The sequence below is a fragment of the Mixophyes fleayi genome, chromosome 1 (assembly GCF_038048845.1).
Source record: "Mixophyes fleayi isolate aMixFle1 chromosome 1, aMixFle1.hap1, whole genome shotgun sequence".
NCBI classification, from domain to species: Eukaryota; Metazoa; Chordata; class Amphibia; order Anura; family Limnodynastidae; genus Mixophyes; species Mixophyes fleayi.
The window spans coordinates 284,488,847-284,512,118 of record NC_134402.1 but is presented as its reverse complement, the minus strand read 5'-3'; the positions used below and the strand labels follow the sequence as shown (position 1 = coordinate 284,512,118).

Below are 23,272 nucleotides of genomic sequence, written 5' to 3'. Positions count from 1 at the left end.
ATCTGCATTTATTTTGTTTTCCTTGTCCCCGATTATGCATTTTCTGTTTTCCCTACTATATGGCGCTGCAGAGCACTATGACACCTTACAAATCTATATATATCTGATAATAAAAATACCCACACATACATTATACTGTATATATTGTTGTGATGATAGCAGGTTCCAGATGGGATAGTTTGAATATCTCAAAAACTGCTGATCTCCTGGGATTTGCATTTACAACAGTGTAAAGTTTACAGAGAAACATGTACTAAGCAAAACAGATCCAGTGAGCGGCAGTACTGTGGGCAAAAAACACCTTGTCAATGAGACATGCCACAGCCTGAGTATTGTTGCTGACTATGTGCATCCCTTTATGGCCACAGTTTACCAATCCTTCCCTCAGAATAACGCGTCATGTCTCAAAGCACACATCAAGGTGGTTCCAGAAATAGGACAATAAGTTTAGTGTACTGCAATGGCCTCCACGGTCACCAGATCTCGATCCAATAGTGCACCTCTGGTATGAGGGAGATTTGCAGCATTATTTGCATTATTGTGCAGCCGAAAAAAAATTGCAGCAACTGCGTGATGTTATCACGTTAACTCTCCCTTCCCACTATCTGACCACCACCTCACTCTGTCCTCCTCCCCTGCTCCTGCCTCGCCCAAAGCAACCCTCACTAGACGTAACCTGGATGCTATTGACCCCACCTCCTTCTTCTCTCTCGAAACTCTCCTTTCACCCCTTCCCTCTCTCTCCCTCACCACTGCCCTGGACGCTGTTGCCCCGGCCTCTTCTATCCGCCGACGCTGCATTATTCCCCAACCCTGGCACTCAGAACTCACCCTCTTCCTCCAAAGATGCTCTCGCACTGCTGAACGCCTCTGGAGGAAATCTCACTCCCTGGCTGACTCCCTTCTCCTCTGCCCTCTCCCTCGCTAAACAATCCTTCTTTAAGTCCCTCATTTCTTCTCAGTCCTCCAATCCCCGCCGCCTCTTTGCCACCTTCAGCTCCCTCCTCTCCCCCCCTTCCCCCCTTCCCGCTCCGCTTCTGACTTCGCCACTTTCTTCTCTTACAAAATTGAGGACATCAGACTGAACATCTCCTCCTCCCCTTCTCCCGCCACCCTCATCGCTTCACCTCCCCCCCCATCAACCAACTCTGGTGCTCCTTCAGCCCTACAACCGGTGAAGAAGTTTGCTCCCTTATTCTTTCCTCTCCACCCTCTACCTGCCCTCTCGATCCCATCCCATCCCACCTCCTTCGCTCTCTCGCTCCAATGGCCTGCTCTTACCTAGCACACCTTTTCAACATATCACTCTCCTCTGGTGTAGTACCCTCCTCTTTTAAACACGCTCTTATCTCTCCAATCCTCAAAAAACCCAATCTTGACCCCACCTCTCTTGCTAATTATTGCCCTATCTCTCTTCTCCCCTATGCCTCCAAATTACTTGAGCGGATTGTCTGCAGCCGCCTAACCAGGCACTTCATGGACAATTCCCTCCTTGACCCTCTCCAATCTGGCTACCGCCCCCTCCATTCTACTGAAACTGCCCTGGCCAAGGTTACTAATGATCTCCTATTAGCCAAATCCAAGGGTCACTTCTCCGTACTCATCCTCCTTGACCTCTCTGCAGCCTTTGACATCGTGGACCACCCCCTCCTACTGCAAACTCTTCTCTCTCTCGGCCTCTCTGGTTCTGTCCATGCCTGGTTCGCCTCATACCTCGCTAATCGCTCATTCTCTGTATCCAAGTCTGGTTCTTCCTCCTCCCCCTACCCTCTCCCAGTAGGAGTCCCGCAGGGCTCTGTTCTTGGCCCTCTACTCTTTTCGCTCTACACTTCCTCCCTTGGTGCTCTCCTCTCCTCCTTCGGTCTTCAGTATCACCTTTATGCGGACGACATTCAACTCTATATCTCCTCTCCTGATCTTTCCTCCACCCTCCTCGCTCGGGTATCAGACTGCCTCTCCGCCATCTCCTCCTGGATGTCCGAGCGCTTTCTCAAAATCAATATCTCTAAAACTGAACTCATTGTTTTTCCTCCGCCCAGACACCCATCTCACGATGGCCTCTCTATTGTCGTCAACAACACCACCATCTCCTCTGTCACCCAACATCGCTGCCTGGGTGTCACCCTCGACTCCTCTCTCTCTTTTGCCCCCCACATTCATTCCCTTGCCCAAGCCCGTCGCTTCCAACTACGCAACATTGCCCGCATCCGTCCTTTTCTCTCTCAGGATGCCACCAAAACTATCATCCACGCACTCATCATCTCCCGCCTTGGTTATTGTAACATCCTCCTCACTGGCCTCCCCCACTCCCATCTCTCCCCCCTCCGCTCTATACTCAATGCGGCCTCAAGACTCATCTTCCTCTCATGCCGCTCCTCCTCTGCCTTGCCTTACACTGGCTCCTCTTCCCCTACAGAATCCTTTTCAAACCACCACTTACAAGGCTCTCTCCAACTCTACTGCCCCTTATATCTCTAACCTCCTCTCCATTCACACTCCTGCCCGCTCCCTGCGCTCGGCCAACGACCGCCGCCTCTCCTCCACCCTTATCACCTCTTCCCACTCCAGAATCCAAGACTTTTCCCGTGCAGCCCCCCTTCTCTGGAACGACCTCCCTCGTTCCATCCGTCTCTCTCCTACTCTGTGCTCCTTCAAACGTGCACTCAAAACTCACCTCTTCCTCAAAGCCTACCAACCATCTACTTAACCCCCATGTCCTCCCTTTGCTCGTCCTCCCTTCTCTCCTCTTGCCTCAACTGGCTCCTCTTTTGCCTGGTCTGTTTACCCTCCCTTAGGATGTAAGCTCATATGAGCAGGGCCCCCTCCCCTTCTGTCTCCATACCTGTTCTTCTGCTCCGTTTTTACTGCATATGACTAGCCGGAGTTTCTGAAGTATTGCTACTTTTTGTTCATTGTTCTGTATGGTTTCACCCTGTATAGTCTACGGTTAGTACTGTGTGCGGCGCTGCGGATACCTTATGGCGCCTAACAAATAAATGATGATAATAATAAATAATAATAATAATAATAACTTGGACCACAATCTCGAGGGAAGGTTTCCAGCACCATGTTGAATATATGCCACAAAAAAAATGAGGGTGTTCCGACCTAATAAAGTGAATTTAAATAGATTGATTACCAACAAACCTGCTCTCACACCAGTCAGATATCTTTAAGTGGATTAGGCAATTTATACATTTCAAGATGTCTTTAAAATTATAACTCTAAACATATGCAGAGCCATTAAGACACACACATTTCGTTTTTAAACTTACAAGTTCCACAAAAGGACTTGCTAATTTGCACAATATGTCAATTTCTCTGGTGAAAGTAGGACAAACTTCACTAAGTAATGTTAAAGACCAAAAATGTGGCTCTTCCAGATTAGTAAGAGAAGAAAAAAAAACCCCCACATAATTAAGTCTTATAACAAAGAAAATTCCATCTAACATGGTAGACTTACTCAACTAGTATGAATTTGTGACATTCTTAGACGCTGTTAGCATAATGACTCATTGTGACATCACAAGATAAAACAAATTGGATTTGAAAAGAAGCCCACACCCATAAGCGGCACAGTCTGTATCTATTTCAAAGATCATATAGATACTTGACTAAAAGAAGTTCCTAGCCTTCAGGGATACTGCGTCTCTAAGGTGTGGAATATATTTAACCTTAGAAATCTACCTTATTTGCATTTACATTTTATATTTCCAGGAAGCATTTGGCCTTCCCTAGTCACTTTCATCTACTAGACTAGGGAGCCACAGGTAGCCCTCAATTAATTTCTGCATCAAGTATAAACAGAACAAAGCAGGATCAGGAGGCTCTACTTGCTGTTAAAAACTGGACTATGCAAACATTATAACAGAATACATAGATGGCATAGTCCTGTTTTTACAGCACATTGTGCATCGGAATACTCCTTTGATCTCAGTCAATTCCTGAGCAAACAGGAGTAAGAGCTCTCTCTTCACTTAAACAATCACGGCTGGGACCATAGTTACTGTAGTCAGGGAATTAAGCTGGGTACACCCTACTGGTTTTTCACCGGATTTTCTTGCTAATCACACGATAAACTACGGTTAGGACAGATATTGCATTAGTGTGTATGTTCCCACAATCATGTTTTATCGTACCAAAGCACATTTTGTTGTTTCATTTGATTTTATAACCAGACTAAAAATCACTAAAAACGATGGAACGATGTCGGGCAAATTCTGAAGTATGTATGCACTTACGAAAATTAGTATAGACAGATCTCCATAGAGTTTACAGAGTCACAATCTTTTTGGCAGATGGTTATGACAGATGAAGAACACAGATCTGCGCATTAATTCGCATGCTGATTGGGACTTTCATTCGTTTGTAAAATCATTAAAAATATTGCATCGGGAGAAATTTTCTGTAGTGTGTACCCAGCTTTAGAGATCATATGTATGGAAGTGAAAAGGTGTAGCACACAATTAGGGGATATCATTTATCATGATTAAACATATTTTTTCTTCTTCTGTGAATATCTTTCCAAGGTCATTTCTGAAGACATGGAATAACCCAAACATGAAAAAATAATAAAACAAACTTGAAATGATGATTCTTTCAATACAACAGGTATATCGGATATAAATATAATCAAAGAAAGTCCAGAATTAGTGCAGTGTCAGTGAGAGATTATATGATCTACTTGAAATGATCATTCTAAGAAGTCAATCATATGATACTTGTAATGTCATTAACATGTGCAAACAGAAGATCAGAATGACTTTTGAGGGGATAGTATGCATTACACAAAGACATAGTAATAATCTTCGAGGAATGTTATGAATATTCATGAATCTGAAATTCCTCATCTAACATACATCCAATTACTTCCCGTGAAATCCAGCGACACATTGTGGGGAACTAAATTCTACTCTAAGTTTTTTAACACAGAGAAGACATCACTAGTGGGGGGCTATAGATGTAGCTTATCAAGATTTTAGTAAGGCTTTTCACACTGTCCCACATCGCAGACTGTTAAATAAACTTGAAAGCTTGGGATTGAATTCTAAGATGGTTGAATGGATAAGATCTTGGCTGCAGGATACAAAACAGAGAGTTACAGTAAATGGAGTGTATTCACAGGAGGGAAAAAGTTACCAGTGGAGTACCCCAATGATCTGTACTTGGACCAGTGCTTTTTATTATCTTTATTGGAGACACTGCAAATGGTGTTGAAGGGAAAGTATGCCATTTTGCACATGACACAAAGATATGCAACTGGGTTGACACACCAGGAGGGGTATAACAAATGAATGATGATCTAGGTACACCAGAGGAATGGTCAAGAGAGTGGCAACTACAGTTTAATGCCAAAAAATGCAAAATCACGCTCTTGGGTCTCAAAAATGCAAAGGCTAAATATAGTATTAATGGCACAATAATGGAAACTACTGAAGAGGAAAGGGGTCTATGAGTCACAATTTCAGGTGACTTAAAGGCAGGTATGCAATGTAACAAAGCAATGAGGAAGGCAAGTCAGATGCTTGGTTGCATAGGGAGAGGAATCAGTAGTAGAAAGAAGAATAATGCCACTGTATAGGTCATTGGTACAGCCTAGTCTAGAATACTGTGTTCAATTCTGGAGGCCATATCTCCATAGGGATATAAATACATTAGAGACTGTACAAAGAAGAGCAACTAAAATGGAGCATGGCCTACAGCACAAAACTTACCCAGAAGGACTCAAAGATCTTAATATGTATAGTTTGGAACAGAGAAGGGAAATGGGGGACATGATAGAAACTTTCAAATATATCAAGGGTTTGAACAAGGGTACAGGAGGGAAACATTCTTCAAAGGAAGAGAAGTACTAGAACATGAGGACATGCACTGAAACTGGAGGGAAGTAGGTTCAGAGGAAATTTGATAAAAAAAAAAATTACTTCACAGAAAGGGTAGTAGATAATTGAAATAGCCTCCCATCAGAAGTGGTATAGACTAATTAAGTAGAGCGGTTTAAACATGCTTGGGATAGACATAAGAATATCCTTATAAAGAATAAATGATCAAATAGGGTTTAAGGTACCGTAGGTTAATAAAAAAATGAGCAGACTAGATGGGCTAAGTGGTTCTTATCTGCCGTCAAATTCTATGTTTCTATGTTTCTAGTGGAGTTCCATCATCACTGGTGAGGACACAAGCTTACCAAAAAATTGTTAGTTTAGTCATCAAGTAAATAAACAAAGTAAAATATAGGCCCTTCTGTATAAAGGTATTGTCTATGCATACACATTGCACATAATAACATACATCTGTTATTACAGGGAGACATTTCTTAGGTCAAAAGAGAAGACAATGTGGTTAGCACTTCTGCCTCACAGCGCTGGTGTCATGAGTTCAATTTCCAACCATGGCCTTATCTGTGCGGAGTTTGTATGTTCTCCCCGTGTTTGCGTGGGTTTCCCCTGGATACTCCGGTTTCCTCCCAAACATACTAGTAGGTTAATTGGCTGCTATCAAAAATTTACCCTAGTCTCTGTCTCTCTCTCTCTCTCTCTCTCGTTGTCTGTGTGTTTGTTAGGGAATTTAGACTGTAAGCTCCAATGGGGCAGGGACTGATGTGAATGAGTTCTCTGTACAGAGCTGCGGAATCAGTGGTGTTATATAAATAAATGGTGGTGGTGGTGATGATGATGACAATGAGGTTATTTACTTACAATCTGCAAGTGTACAATAATTGAAACCAACTAATCAGCAGTCAGCGTTTGTAGATCAAGTACACATTAGATGATGAAAGCAAATGTATGCCTGGGTGGCACTTCATATTCATTTTCAATGTATTAGCTTCATATATTACAATATAGAAATGAAGTAATTACCAAGGTAAGAATTCCACACACCTGGTAAACCTCCCTAGAGGATAGGACAAATACAAAAGGTTTTTGTGGTTACATTCATGCTTTTGAAAGAACCACTTACCCTAGGGCTCGAGTCTTGGAGCCAGCCTAAAAAATTAAGCTGCAGGAATCTGCTACTCATAGTTAAACAACACCATCCCTGAACGATAGCCTCAAACAAACACAGCTACTTCTCCCAATATGTGGATTTTTCAGAAGCACTTCTGGTTAGAGACCAGTGATGCATGCAGTCATACAGAAACCAAGTTACTGTGTACACAACGGGATGTGCACCTTTTGTGGTGATGGTTGGGGGGGAGGGGGGCAGAAACTCTTGCCGTTATAGATAAATAAATAGTCTGCTGTACACCATAGCAGGTTCTGTACAATTTTTAAAGGCCACTGAAATAAGAATAGATAGCGAGAACCATCTATCAGGAATGGTAAGAAGTATAGCTAGACCAGAATACATGCATCTGTTGTGAGATACAATTTAACATGGGGGTATAGAATCTAGTATTGTTACATTTATAGAAAACTTCAGAAGTATGTAAACAAATTCTTTTATGAAAGTTTTGGAAAATCTTCTAATAAAAAGGTAAGTACACTGTAATTACCAGTACACATGAATGGAGTTGGTGTTTGGAGATAAGCCTCATATATCTTACAGGTGCATTTTCCATTTCAGCTTATGTTTAAAGCTACATCATAGCCTGTTTTACTGATGGCTCTCTTTCAAGAAACATTTTATAGAACACTGTTAAACGTTCCAGACATGCGCTTTATGGGAGAAGTTTCAGATTTCAGATAAAAGCTTTATTGTTTTCCTACTCATTTATGTTCTTCCCTAAGGCATTAACAGGAAGCTTGGTAAAAACTGTGTGTAAATTATCCAGCTGTAGCAGGGCCAACTAGATAGAACAGCGCTGTAACTTACCATTTTTTAGGCTGAGATAGTGACTTGTACTTGCTGAATTTCACACGCCACTCCAGCACCTCCTTGCAGCGCTGGCATACTCCATCGTGCTGCTTACAGTTAATCTTCTAGAAGATACAAATTTTATACAAGAGGAAATGGGTTAAGATGGCTGTCACTTGTTTACCTTTAAGAATAATTTACAAACACAGATTACCTTAAAATAAAGCAAAGTACAAAAATGAAAAAAAAAAATAAAAAAATATTTCAGTCATGATCTTTGATATAAAGATAACATTTATACACAACCACCTAATTATTGTGTGTGCACATGATTCCAATATCCAGGCATCTCAGTCCACTAACATGAGTTCCCTCCATTTTGAAAGTGCTCCACAGTTAAAAGGTTAATAAAATAAGATGTAAAACATACAACTTTTCTCATGAAGCCAAATGAGATTTACTATCCTGGACTACCATAATCACAGTCAATGCTCTTAAGGCAACAACAGTGAAGATATAGCACCACTGATACCAAACATATTTATATTAAAAACAAATGGCGTTGAGAAGGGCAATAAAAAATTAGCACAGAAAATGTTGCACAAAAATGGAAATTAATTTACATTTTTTATTTTACTAATTAACCTGCACTGCTTAAATCTGTGAATATCTGCAAAATAAAGAAAGAATAATAATAATAAAAAAAAAAAGTAATGGTATGCCATAAGACAATAGGACTAGTATATAGATGCTGGAGAGTTAGAGCTATTTTTGTTTGAAAGGCTTTTTTTTTATATTGTGTAGTAACATTATTTTTAGGACTAAAATCAATCTGCAAATCTATTCTATTGTGCCTTTTTAAGAAACGTCCCTCATGGTTAAGGAAACCTTCCCCTTTCTAAAATATAAAGCTAGAGCTGTTAGAAATGTGAGCTTATAAATGTAACTGGAAACTGTAAAGTACTGTATAAAAGACCCCAAAGTCTACTGTATGAGCAATGTCACAGGTTCTGCTTGTCGATAGGCAGCCCCACCTCACAATAGTTATATGTTACATTAATATTAATGCTCCTTAAAGATGTCTCCATTTGTCCATCAGACCATGAATTTGTTGCAGTTATCATTTTCCTCCATGTTTCAAGTTTTCAGAAAGGCCTACCTGAGCCCTGCGATCAGAGGAAGCGTCTCTTACCACAGGTACCTATACTGGGAGAAAATGTCTCAGTATATTGGACTGTAGAACTGCACATTGACACTATCACCTCAAGTTGTACAGTACATGGAGTGAGAAGTAAAATTGTTCTGGACATACATTACAAATACTTTAAGGGGAGCAGTTAGACATGATGCAGAACGGTGTTACATTAAAATAATGTTATATATATAGCATTATGTTTCCTTTGAAAAAGAACAAGCTACCTATAATGGCAACACAGTGGCTTAGTGGTTAGCACTGCTACCTCACAGCTCTGGGGTCATGAGTTCAATTCCTGACCATGACCTTATCTGTGTGGAGCTTGTATGTTCTCCCCATGTTTGCGTGTGTTTCCTCCAGGTGCTGTGGTTTCCTCTCACACTCGAAAAATATACGAGTAGGTTAATTGGCTGCTATTAAATAGACCCTAGTACCACTCTCTGTCTATGTCTGCGTGTATGTTAGGAAATTTAGACTGTAAGCTCCAATGGAGCAGCGACTGATGTGAGTTCTGGACATACATTACAAATACTTTAAGGGGAGCAGTTAGACATGATGGAAAACGGTGTTAAAGCACTGCGGAATTAGTGGCGCTATAGAAATAGATGATGATGATGATGATGATTCACTTTCTGGCCAATATTAGGGTGATTACTAGAGATTATATATAATATACAAAGTGGTTTTCGTAGTGGAACAAGCTGTTTCACAGAGGCACTTATTTCCACTTATAAAATCTTCAAGTACTTGCTTTACAATTCTATATTTGTACAATCACATGTCATAGAAATTATAGCCCATGAATAGAGCTGCAAAATTTGGAGGTCAAATGTGGAATAAGGAGAATATTCGGTTATAAACTGTTAAAGATCTATAGTGACTATACTTATTATACAAGGTAAAAACATTTCAATTTAATGCACATTTCCGGGTATCACAGTATCTAAAACATCACCAATGATGTTTAATACCGCAACATCCCATGAGACTCTGAAGGACATCGCTCAGAATGGAATCCCCCACCCCAAGAAATAAAGAGAAAATATATTTCATTGTTATCAGGTCAAATGGCAGTGCTGACAGTAGTTGTGTTTGGAGTTCCTCCATTCTGATCATGAACATGTAGCTGCATTTAGGCAACACATACTAAATAGGTTACTGCCAAGAATCCCTGTTTTAGAGTCCTTGTTTATCTATCTTTAGGTCAAGCATTCATTCTTATTAAATAAAGAATGATAAAGCATTTCTTCCTGGATAATCATAAATCAATAAAACGAGTCATTTTCTGCTCTTATATCCACATTGCTTCATAAGAATCTGCCAGACGTGCTTAAATTCTTGCAATAGGTTTCTTTCTCCAGGCAGTGAAACCAATTTAAATATATATTTTCATTAGTATATCTATAAGTGGATCTCTTTTTCTTTTTGTTTTCTTCTTCTTTGCAAATGTACTTGCTTAAGAAAAAACAAATTAAAAGTAATACATTAGTTATGTTCAAATAAACTGCAGCTTCAAACAAGATAGAAGGAAACTATCCCTCAATCATGTGCCCATATTTTGAAGTACATACCCAGATTTCAACTTCCTTCTCTCTGCGTGTTGCTGTGATCCATCTCCCCCCTGGATTATCTCAACAATTCCTTGAACATTTCTCTGCTTAACAGAAGTGAAAGTTGCTCAATCAATTTATAAGTTCATAGCAGGTGCTTGAAAGGGCGGGATTGTCCCAAAAGGAACAAACACAAAGAAAAGTCCCCCAGCACACTGCTATAACCAGCAAAGGAGCTGCTATTTCAATTTGTACATAAAAATGCAGAAATCTCAATTGCACACATTTGCAAATGTATGGAAAGCTATAACAATGAGAGTCCCAATTTTTGGGCTATACATATGTGTGTTTTTAAAATTGAGAGCTAACCTACGAAGAGGTACCCCAAACTCCTCCAAACAGCAATACAGCAAACAGCACTCCTCATCAGGTACTGACGCCAAACATGCCTCTCAAACAGACAAAACAGAAGTGTAAGTTGCTCAATCAATTTATAGGTTAATTTCCCTGCTTGTCTACTTAATATTTTACCTTCTGACATCACTACCATCCCAACTAACTATCCACAATCTTCTTCTGCCTAGAAACTACTTTTTTTTAACCTTCTCTCCTGGCCTTCCCCAGTGGATGATGATCATTGCCATGATCGTTTTGACAGGATGGACCTCCTATGCCACCCTGTCTGTTGTATTGGGTACTGGCTGGGCTTGCCTTGCCACCATCCCCTTTCTTTCTGCCAAATGCTCCCTTACTGTTGCAGGAGGAGCCTGCTACCACCGCTAGGCTCCTACACCCACTCCTAGAACCGCTTCCTTCTGGGTAACTTTTGCTGCTTGTGTACCCCTCACTGGGCACCTGGGCTCGTACCCCTGACCTCTTCCTTTAGATCAGGGTTGCTGTGGATGGTTTCCCCTGGCCTATCACACTGGCCACAGCTGAAAGATAGCGGGCAGAGCATTGGTACTGGAAAGCTGGGTCCCAAACTCTGAACAGCCGGATAACGGATTAGATTGGTCTAATCTGTAGGTTTTCGGAATTGCTGCAAGTAAGTAGGCGTCAAAACAGGATCTTGAAGCAGTGATGTTTTAATAGTTCAAATAGTCCTAATAAGGACAGTTACACACACTAGTTTAAGGTATTAGTGATCTCCAGAAGTACAGATGGCATAATGCATTACATGGGAAGACAGTGCTCATTTTTATATAGTTTGGGCACAGCCTGGCAGGGGGTAAACTAGCCCAATTTTCCGACCAAGCCCAAAGAAGTCTGAAATATTTAATTAAAAGATTAACATCAGGATGGGATATTTCCTCCACGCTTGGAGTCAATGCGATTTTAAACTTAACAAATTTGGCATCAATCTCTAAGTTCCCAAATCACTCTGTTGTTTACATTGTTTAGACAGGTTCTAACACACAGGAGAAAAGGCCTCCCAGGGAAGAAAGGCGATGGCCCCCTGCTGTGTTTTCAGGCTAAACCAGTGTTGGCCACTTCACATGAAATAGGTCTAATTAGCCTTAATGAGGATTTTCTCTAGAAACATTACAAAACCAAATCATGACATACTGTCTCAGAAGTTACAAATCAAATTTTCTCCAACATTTGCCTATTGTATCAAAAATCAGAACATTTGCAATTATATAAATTGGCGTCTGTGCTACTAATTGAAATACATTTCTACAATAAACTATTTCTACGTGATCCAGCCACAATCAGGTTTTCTCCAGTTTTTGATTTATTTAATACTCCTTTGCTTCTCTCATATCATGACTTAATCACCTGCAGTTTCTCCTCCACCATTTTAACTCAGTGAAGCCTCTTCATATCACATATCAGTCCTATTCATTTCCAACTACTTTCTACTCCTCTACAACTTATCTCTCCTATTTCTATTCTCTCCTATCCTGATCTGACAGTGCCATCTTAATCACAATCTAGCAGCAGCTCTAGCTACTCTTTTGAGGGTTGACCATTATCTTAGCCTTGACAAACTTAGAAGCGCACTGCCTTTAGAAACTCTACCACAAAGTAGATCATTGGTAAAAGTCTTTTTGACTTCCTCAAACATACTGCTATTTACCAATGCTTTGGACACCGCTAAACAAATATTCTTCCGATTTCTAATCTCTGCTCAATCTTCAAATACCAAACTCCTCTTTAATACATTTAATTATTTTCACAGCCATCTTACACCAACCTCTCCTACCACCATCGCCAACTTACTTACTACTTTGAGGACAAGAGTGACCAGATAAAATATGAAGTGGTATTCCCTTTTCAAAACAAAATAGTGCTTAATTTCTTTCCTGCAGATCCTCTTCATTTGATATCACAAGCACAAATCAGTCATTTGCCATCTCCTTTGTTCACCCCAGCTATAACATCTGAAATCTATCCCTCTTTCAATGGTATATGTCCATAAATTTTCTGCATCGCGTTATTACCCCTATTCTGAAAAAAAAAAAAAAAAACGCACAAAAAAAAAATCTGATACAAATACTCTCAGATTATTGTCTTATCTCTTAAATCCCGTGATCCCCCCCAAGCTTCTAGAGCGTCTTTTCTACTCTCACCTCACATGTTCCTTTGCTTACACAACCTATGGGCCCTCATTGCTTTTTTTCCCCCACCAACACTCCACACCACACTTCTAATTCTCATTGCCCTTGCTGATGTATTTGACATGGTCAACCACTCTGTTCTCAACGCTGCGTTCCCTAGATCTCAGGACACTATCCAATCCTGGTTCAAACCCTATTTATCAAACCATTCCTTCAATATATGTTTCTCTGACTCCACTTGCTCTTGCTTCCATTATCAGTTGGAAAACAAGACTCGGGCCTAGGCCCTCTGCTCGTCTCTATCAATACCATTTTTCTTGGAAATTTTCCTTTGGGTTTCAGCATCACCTCTATACGGATAACACCCAAATATACCCGTCCTATCCAGGTCTTTCACCATCCTTGTTGGCCACATTGCTGAATACCTTTCATCTCTCCACCTAAAGCTCAATTTTTTCATAATAATTCTGATAATCTTTCCACCAGTGAACATAAGGTATCTGCCTAATGTCTATATTCTGTTGACAATATACAAAATACAAATATGACAAAATACACAATATATACCATATACTAAAAAAATGTATGCATTATGTATATGGAGAAACCAAATCACCCAAAAATACTAAATTAATGCGTTAAACAGAAAATATTTCTACAAACAAATAAAAAAAGAGCCCACAACTCCATGTTAAAAATTGTGTGACTAATAGCTGAGCAAGAGAAACTATGCACATTCCCACATTGATGACTGATAGATTGATTTTCTGACAGCACTATCGTGTTAGCTGACCAAATTACTTAGTGCAACATGGAATAATTGGTAGTAATTGCAGGTAGGTGATATCAAAGGTCCTTTACACTTGCGTTGGATGGTTCCATGAACAAAACAAAAAACAAAACACTGGGTATAGCAACCCAGCATGTTTCTCTTCCCCAGGGGCCATGAGTCAATCATTTACAGATAGGTATTCTTTTGTATTTGGATGTGGGGGAGGGGTGACTATGTTAGATCATATCATATAGTAAAAGAAAATTAACAACCCAAAACATAACATTTGCATCAAAAACACAGTGCAAAAACGGAGTATTGGATAACACATTGAACAATTTGCATAATGCATGCATGATAAGTACATCATAAACCAGTAAACCATAAGGCATAAACTAAAGAACATTGCCAGGATGTAGATAAAATAATTCATTACATAAAGAATACTTCATGGAAAGTTGCTTCTGACACAGTTTGTATAATAGCATATAATGTAAACAAATGCAGATATGAAAATCAAATAATAGTCAAAAGAACACACATTTTCTTTATATCTACAAAAATGTTTACCTGTTGGTCTTTTATATAATGTACTATGTAACAAACACATATAGCATAGCTCTATAACTACTGAGCTATTATAGTTCTGCTCTATTACAAATGTATCCAGATATTAATTTATCCCAAGGCAACAAATTTGAAACATATTTTATGCTCATACAAAGCCAGCTAAAAAGATCAATAGGCAACTTCAAGAAAGAAAAAAAACAATACATTTAGTACAATTTGGGAACATAAAAGCGAAACAAAGTCAACTCAAGGTGGAAAAAAACCTTTTTAAACAATGAACATTCTGAAGTAATTAAAATAGTACACAAAGATGTAGCCTCAATTAAGTATCACAGCGATTTAGTTCGGATTTCATATATTAATTTTGTATTCCTTTATAGAACAAAAACATTCAATAAAGAACATACAATGGATGGATTAAAAAGGATGATGTTGTAACTTCAACACACCCCTACTACTTTGAAGCTACTTAATCACACATCTGAGGTTTAGGGATTTGTTTATTTATTTTTAAAGCTAGAAGAGCACAACTGGAACAGACACGGAATACTTCCCAATCTATATCCATGCACACATTCCGTGTATTTACAAAGGAAAAAAAAAAAAAAAAGACAAGCCCCACACTGAAGACATGTGGGTAGAAACACACAGATGGCCCTCATTGAGTTAGTCATGGTAGCTCTTATGAAATTGCAGCTGATTAGAGTGTGAGCGGGGGAAACCATTAACAAGATGTAGGCAACACCCCTTCCATAACTAGGCCGAAAGATGAACAATGAAGCTCCAGGAAAAAACAGCTGCATTGTTTCCAGTGAGGATATAGGTGAATTGGGGTGATTTCTTTTCTCTCACTTTAAACTGTATGCAACAATGGTTCTCCTCACATTTGCTGCTGGTGTTCACAATTGCTAAATGAGTACAAATTTTGACAAAGAAAATGATTACTTTCCCACACTGATTGCTGTCATAACTGTGTCTCCTCATCCTAACTGCTGACTTTCCTGGCCTTTCCAAGGGGTGCACAGGAGATTCCAGTCCTTAAATGGGTTAGCTATTAAAGGACTTTATGGTGCTCCCCTCCATCTCACTGGCGTCTGCCACCTGACCCATTAAATCCGATGCACCCACACCTCTGGGTCCTCCTGACTGATTGGTAGCGTCAGTAACAAATGGTCACTCAGCAATTAGAAAGCAGACATAGAGGTCAGGAACAAGCTAGTTCGTAGGTAGTCCGATGAGCTTCAAATAAAGCCACAGATACATCAAAAAGATGTGTTGCTCCTTGTTCAGGCCCAGTAATGGGCACTGAGCATACTTTTAAATCCAGACCAATGCTGCCAAGTCATGAGGACAAAACAGAATAGTAAAATGACAACTTCACCCACACACATTACTTCCTCCTATCAATGGCCAACATGGTACAATTTTGTTAAGCAATTTTCTCCATGTGATCCTAGCTTGTGTTAACTGGAGCTCAGATGTGACTAATGATTATGTTCATGTACATTACATGGCATACAATGCCTTGCTAATAAATGTATGATTAGGAATGGATTTTAAAAGCTTAAGCATGCCAGACACACATGTATAGTGGTTAATCAAACAACAAACCCAATACCAGGCAAAATTGATTGCATAATTATTGGGCACGCTGGTTTATAGAGAGTAATACTGGCTATCTTCTGAATGTGAGAGTGAATATCTTCTCAAGACACTAAAAGGCCACACTGAAGCTGGAAGTGGTCTAACTGCTCAGTCTGCATGCCAATCAGCTGGTTCTTAACCAATTATGCCACCCAAACACATGACCAAGTTCAACACAGATCCTGTCACTCAGACCAAATATCAGGAACTGACCAGGTATGGTCAGAAAACTTATTCCTGTCATAGGTTAAATGACTGTAACTTGTAAATTATCAGAATAGTAAAAAATCAAACTAATTCTTCAGGGACCACAATGCACACTTGAATAACAAGATGTTTCGCTCCTGAAACAATTCTCTTGAAAGGAAGCTTGTGCTACAAAAACTGACTTTCACACAAATTGTAAACAAACTGTGCTGCATTAGAGATGGCTGTGCAGCAAGTATGAGTTCACATCATAGGAAAGGGTAACAAGTCTATATTTTAAGTAGTTTCAATTCCTACAAACGTCTGATTTTACTTAAGCAGCTGACATTCCGAGGGCAGAATGTGCAGGTTTTGTATAAATATATAACAAGCAATGTCTTCCAATGCTAGTAGGAATTATACTGTAAGCTGAGCTCTCAACAAACCAGCTGTTGTAGGTTGTTTTGCAGTTGTTTTAGAGCTTGTTCAACTTTCAGTTTTTGATCAACGGGTGGGGGATGAATGGCAAACTACTTGGTTTCATTGGTTTCTCTCGGTTACCACACCTTTAGATTCCACCATTCTTCACACATTTCTCAAATGTATCTTTAAATTAAATGTTAAACCCCTCTTCTCTCAACTACGACCTTATACAGATAACAGTCATTTAAGAAATAATTTCTCACTGGTGTATTTTAATGGGCCATTCTCCTGGCACTAGATAAGTATGAAATGCAGTGCTTCAACACAATGAGTCACTTAAACACAACATGTGACAGTAGAAGGAAACAGGGAAAATTCACACAGGGCAAGAGCCCCCAACATTACACCCCTGCAGTTCTATGTATTGGAAGCAGGGTAAGGAGTGGGTGTAACATTATAGATTTATGCTGCCAGAATATTTCACAAACAAGAAGAAATAAGCAGAATAATCGGCTGGTTATTAATAAATATGGTATTTATACTTGTTCTACAAAAAAAAAAAAGAAAGAAAAACAACAACAAAACAATGATTTTGTTTTAATGTGTAAACTGTTTGATGCCTTCCAGGAACTGATGTTATGATGTGGGCTTTAAGGCAGCAAGGAGGAAAAGATGTGTATATCATTATACACTAATGATCTCGTTTGAGAGGAAATTAGGGCAGTGGAGGATCAATTTAGTTAATTATGGAAAGCTATTACGTAGGCGAGAGCCCCATTGTCAGGCTTTGATAGTATGATTACGTAAAGATGGATTTTGATGCCTCACTATGGTCTCACATACACACTTTCATTTAAGTGTGTCATATACATGACAAATATACACATTCACGCTTTTTATATAACTGTGGAAGAAAAGGTTTTCTGTAACATTTAAAAAGTGAAACAGCAAAAATGGTATGGAACACTGCCCTCCCATCCTTCACAAACACCAAAAGACAAATCTACATTCTCAAGATGATGATTTATAGGCTGTTGAGATTAAGCCCACACACTACCATTAATAGACCTCCAGTGAGTGGGTAGGGACTGATTGATTACTGTCCATCCAATCGCTGAACACATCACTTAATGTGAACATGTCTACTTTCAGTGCCAGGTGGATGTCATCAGGAAATCATAAGATATCGGGAATCCTTTGGTAGTGCAGATCAGATCTCTCCTATTCTGTTCATTGTGACGTGGATTTCAAAACTGCTCAAAGATCCAGGATAACACCATACTTGCCAACTCTCCCGTAAAGTCCCGGGAGAGCTGGCATTTCTCCCGCATCCCGAAATTAACTTGCTAAAATGACACGAGTCACCGGGAATCGCGTCATTTTGCACCCAACCACCCCCTGCGAAAAATTGCCATTTTATTCGAGGGGACGGGGCCAAAATGACGCGATTCAAGGCGCCCGCCCCCTCCCGCCCTCTAGCCAGGCACCTCTCCCGGACGTCGCCTGGAAGTAGGCAAGTAAGGATAACACTAAATTAAAGAGTAAGGCTGGGTAATACATTACAGCGGCGGTTCCCAAACTGTGCGCCGCGGCTCCCTGGGGTGCCGCGGCGCTGTCACAGGGGTGCCGCGATCGCCCTAGAAAGAAAAAACAAAAAACAAAAAAAAAAAAACTTACCCATCATCCAGCGCCGGATCCTCCTCCTCACTGACTGCCGGGCGTGACCTCATCATGTCCGGCAGCCTCAGTGAGGAGCTGCAGCAGAGAAGACGTCAGGGAGAAGGTAAGTAAAGGAAGTGAAGGGGGGAACAGAGAGGCACTGAAGGGAGACAGACAGGCTGAAGGGGGGGGGGGACAGAGAGAGACGCTGGAGGAGGGGGACAGAGAGAGACGCTGGAGGAGGGGGACAGAGAGAGACGCTGGAGGAGGGGGACAGAGAGAGACGCTGGAGGAGGGGGACAGAGAGAGACGCTGGAGGAGGGGGACAGAGAGAGATGCTGGAGGAGGGGGAGAGAGAGAGACGCTGAAGGGGGGTCAGAGTGTGAGATGGCGAAGAGGATACAGAGTGATATGATAAAGGGGCACAATGTGATGGTGAAGGGGTCTAAATACATCTTACGTCATTTTGACCCAACTACTTAAAAAACGGGACTAACCGGTAATTATTTTTGCTTTGGGGTGCCTTGAAAAAATGATGGTGACCCTAAGGGTGCCTCGAGCTGAGAAAGTTTGGGAACCACTGCATTACAGAACATTTCTCCCGATGCAATATTCTTAATGTTTTTAACCAACGACTGAAAGTCTCAATCAGCATGCAGATTCATGTGTACACACTATACATGTTTTACAAGATTTACCTTCAGATCTGTGCTCTTCAACGGTCATAACCATCGGCTGAAAAGATTCTGACTCTAAACTCTATAGAGATCTGCCTACACTTCTGTTCGCGAGTGCATACACACATCAGAATTTGCCTGACATAGTTCCATCATTTATAGAGATTTTTAGTCTCTTTATAAAATCAAACAATACGATGTGCTTTGAAATGATAAAACACGATCGTGGGAGTGTACACACTAATGCAATATCAGACCTAACAGTTGTTTATCGTGTGATTGGCACGATAATCGGGTGAAAAACCTGTAGTGTTTACCTAGCATTAGTGTGCACCAGAGGTACATCAGACTCTTCCCTAATTGAAAGAAGTCTCCCAAAGAAGGAAAGAAACAAAGTTAAATGTGGAAAATGCATAAACAATGAGTATTTCCCTCCACTATCTTCTCTCCAGCTCAATAAAACCACATAAGTGATCGAGTGAAAAAAATACGTACAAGTCACAAATAATGACTGTCAGCACCCAGATTCTATCCTCCTGTCCCCTAACAGGAGGGCAGAACTCCACTCACTTCCACTTCTGCACACTGGTACATTGTGCCGGTAAAAATACGTTTCAAACTAAAATGCAGACATATAAACGGTGAAAACTTTGGATAAAATACACATGTGATATCAGTAACGAGCCGCGGCGGCTTAAGGCACCGCCGCAACTCGCTTCCTTTGGTGCCCTCCCGTCCCTTGGCTGTAGTGCCGCGTCCCGGCACCTAGGTCAGCCGGGCGCGTGCGCAAGGGATACTATTAATTATTGCCCAGCTGGGCTCTTTCCTCTGGTCCTCCCAGGGTGGTTTTCTATTGGACCACACTAGTATATAAGGCAAGCCCTCCCTGCCGGTTATAGTTCCTGCTTTGCTGCTGACTAGCCTGCTTTGTTCCTGGTTGCTGTTACCATTGGATTGACTACTTGTTGCCGACCTTTTGCCTGATTCCTGACTTTGTTTGATTGCCTGTGCCCATTGACCTCTTTGCCTGGACTTCTACGCTGCTGATTTGCCTGTGACCTCTGACCCCGGTTTGTGTTCTGGATATTGTGTCTGCTGATGGCCTCGACCCTTGCCTGACCTCACTCTGCTATTGCTCCTATCCTCTATCTCTGGTTCTCTCCAGTCAGCGCACAATTCACGACCCTCAGCTGTCTGCGGCCAAGTCTGTCCCCACCACTAGGGGCTCCAGCGAAAACCAGACTTCTGAGTAGACTCCAGGTTTTGGGTTGCTGGCTGTGGGGGTTCCTAACAATATCTTTATAGTCAGGATAACCAGCCGATTACCTTTTAGGATAAAAATTTGTGTTTGCACTAATTATATAAAAGTAATTAGACATGCCATGTTAGCCAATTTTCCACTATAAAATAAAAAGATAATTGTACTGCTATTCTACAAAAAGGTATGTAAACCACGAGAAAAAAAAAAATAAAAAAAAAAAAAATAGAACATTCACTCCTGCAGACTAAGAAACAGAAATGGACACATTGGCAAAACAAAAACTGTGCATTATCTTGAATAAAGGTAACACAAAGAGTGTTATATATAAAATGTACAATAGTGGGCATAAGTATATCTATCAGTTTAACAAACTCCACCAGCATAATGTCTATAGTGGCCTCCTATGCTCACTGCAGAGTATTTTGCTGAGGATGTTATTGTTTATACTGAGAATAGGTCATTTTTGCACTTGGTTTGCGTAATGCTGTCATACATTTATAGCTACTATATAGTAATATACCCAGTTGAAGCTAATAAGCAGCAAGTCTATTTAAATTACTGAGTTAAGTAATATTGTGTTGAATTATATATTCCTTATTTGGTTAATTGTTCAAAAAGACCTAAATTAGGATATGTTTATATATCAATGATCTAACCGAAGTCATAATAGTATACAAAACATAATTTCCATTCAATTATGCTTTGTCTGAGCACCATGTATGTAAGCATAGCAGTTCATACGCCTAAAGAAATGTTAACTTTGGAAAGACTTTCTAAATACAGGATGCAAACATATCTTCCTCATACTAACAGAGCTTACAATTTAAGTCAGGATAAATTGCTTAATTCCTTCATGTCAGATCATTGCCAGACTAGCAATAAGTGGACACTCCCAAAAAAATGTGAAGAAATATTATATATAAATTGATGAAGGCATTGTCAACCTTTGCTACACAACGTTAAAAATAAGTATTTTGAGTATGTTTATGCAGCTATAAGGCTTAAGGATAAAAGACATTTGAAAATACAGTTAAAACCTGTGTGGCTTAATTTAGCTCATAACCTTGCATGCAGTCTGTGCAATGCATTTCATTAAAAAAAACCTAGCATCTAGAATGAGCCACTGCAGGGGGAAAAGGAGGATAATGAATAGCATACTGGCGAGTTACACTTACAGTACTGGATATAATGAGGAGCTGGGAAGAGTAACTGGAGATGTATCTAAGCTTTTGTACTGGGGTACAATAGTACTCCTTGTGCGTGGGTTGTACAGTGCCTTTCAACAATGAAAGAACCATTTTTCAGCAATATCAACCATACAAAACATGTACTGTTTCTAAAAAAAAGTACCGTTCTGGCAATTTATTTTTTAATCCATACTTAAGGAAATGAAATTGATTTATCAAGTTTTTATTTTAAGAAAACGGTTTGGCACATATATTTCTGTATGTGAATTTGCCATCACCATTTTTATTCTGTAAGCATTGTGACTTTTATTAAACTAAACTCCATTTAATAACGTGAATTGTTTAAGAACGCAAACACAGAACATGTCAGATATGCTTATTTTTTATAATGCTACATTTATGCATGCAATTGTTTTTACTGATTAAATTAAGTTGATTGCAGTTTGAGACTTTGTAAGTGTCAACTCTTGAACTAAATCTTACTGGCAGCAGGACTTTGATTAACAGTGACTGTGACAGAAACAAAAAAAAAAAAAGTAGTGTGACCTTACTTACCTCAAAAGTACATATGGCAGCATGGTAGTTTAGTAGTTAGCCCTTCTGCCTCACAGCACTGGGGTCATGAGTTCTATTCCTGACAATAGCCTAAAATGTGTGGAGTTTGTATGCTCTCCCACACTCCAAAAACATATTAGTAGGTTCATTGTCTACTACTAAATTAACCGTAGTCTCTCTCGGTCTGTCTGCCTGTGTGTGTATGTTAGGGAATTTAGGAGAGCACTACATAGTAAATACAAAAATAAAGGTAGAGGACCTAGTGAAAGGTCAGTGTTAATCCTGCATTCAGATAGCTAGGTCATTCATTTCTGCACACAGTTTTTAAATGGCAGCAGAGGGGTGTGTGCAGGAGGGCTTATCCATTCACGCAACCCCAACCCCACCATCACACAACTGTTTTCAGATGGTGCTGTGAAACGAACCACAGAGCTAAATGAATGTATTGGGCAGTCCCTTGAGGCGCCAATAAAATGTTCACACCTGGAAGTGTCATTTTAATGAGAATTCAAGTAAAAAGAATTTCCAAGTTATTATATAAACAATTTAATTGGCATTCAATGTTATCTCATTGTCATTAAGTAGTGCTTTAAATATTCTTAACTTCCACTCACCTTAATAAAATAAAAACATCTGGAACCCTAGTTCACCATATAGCTTTAAAAATTGTGACTGGAAAAAAGGAACAATGGCAATTATATCTTGTGAGATAGTTCATGTCTCCAGTGACTATGATAATCAATGCTGTCATTATTAATAATGTGGTTGGAAGGCTGTGAGAGCTTCCACACAGGCACAGAAAGAGGTACTTTGTAAATAAACAAACGAGTTCCATAAGATGCACATCTGTCAATGCGTTGTAATGTAATATACTTTTTTTTTTCAAATACGCCTACTTGTAAATGGGGGTTTAAGTACTGACCAGTGCGGAGTTTTAAAGGAAAAGAGAAATCAACTTATTCACACATATTTGGAAAAGACAGATTTAAGACAAATCCACGTGTTTCGTGCAGGGTGTGGAGGTCTGTCTCACCTTGGTCTGGGAGCTGTTGTCATACTTGTCATTCTTAAAAACCGTCACATTCCGGTGTTTCTGCGGCCGGGACCGATGCACGTTTCCCTTCTGAGAACTCATGTTGTAGAGTTTGACCCAGTAGGGTATCCTTACCCCGATACATATTATCCATGCTCGCTGTGCTTATTGGTGGGTCACTTCTTTATGTGCGGCTTACCAT

General features: G+C 40.0%; 1 protein-coding gene across 1 annotated transcript in view; it reads right to left on the bottom strand.

The window, feature by feature from the left end:
* C1H9orf85 (chromosome 1 C9orf85 homolog) overlaps positions 1–23,249 on the bottom strand; it is a 30,039-nt gene extending 6,790 nt beyond the window's left edge. Inside the window, exons 1-2 of the mRNA XM_075210981.1 lie at positions 23,071–23,249; positions 7,816–7,922 (exon numbers count right to left, since the gene is read on the bottom strand). Coding sequence (XP_075067082.1) covers positions 7,816–7,922; positions 23,071–23,172 — 209 coding nt within the window. The 5' untranslated portion in view covers positions 23,173–23,249. The remainder of the gene's footprint in view (positions 1–7,815; positions 7,923–23,070) is intronic.
* Between the last annotated feature and the right edge of the window lie 23 nt (positions 23,250–23,272).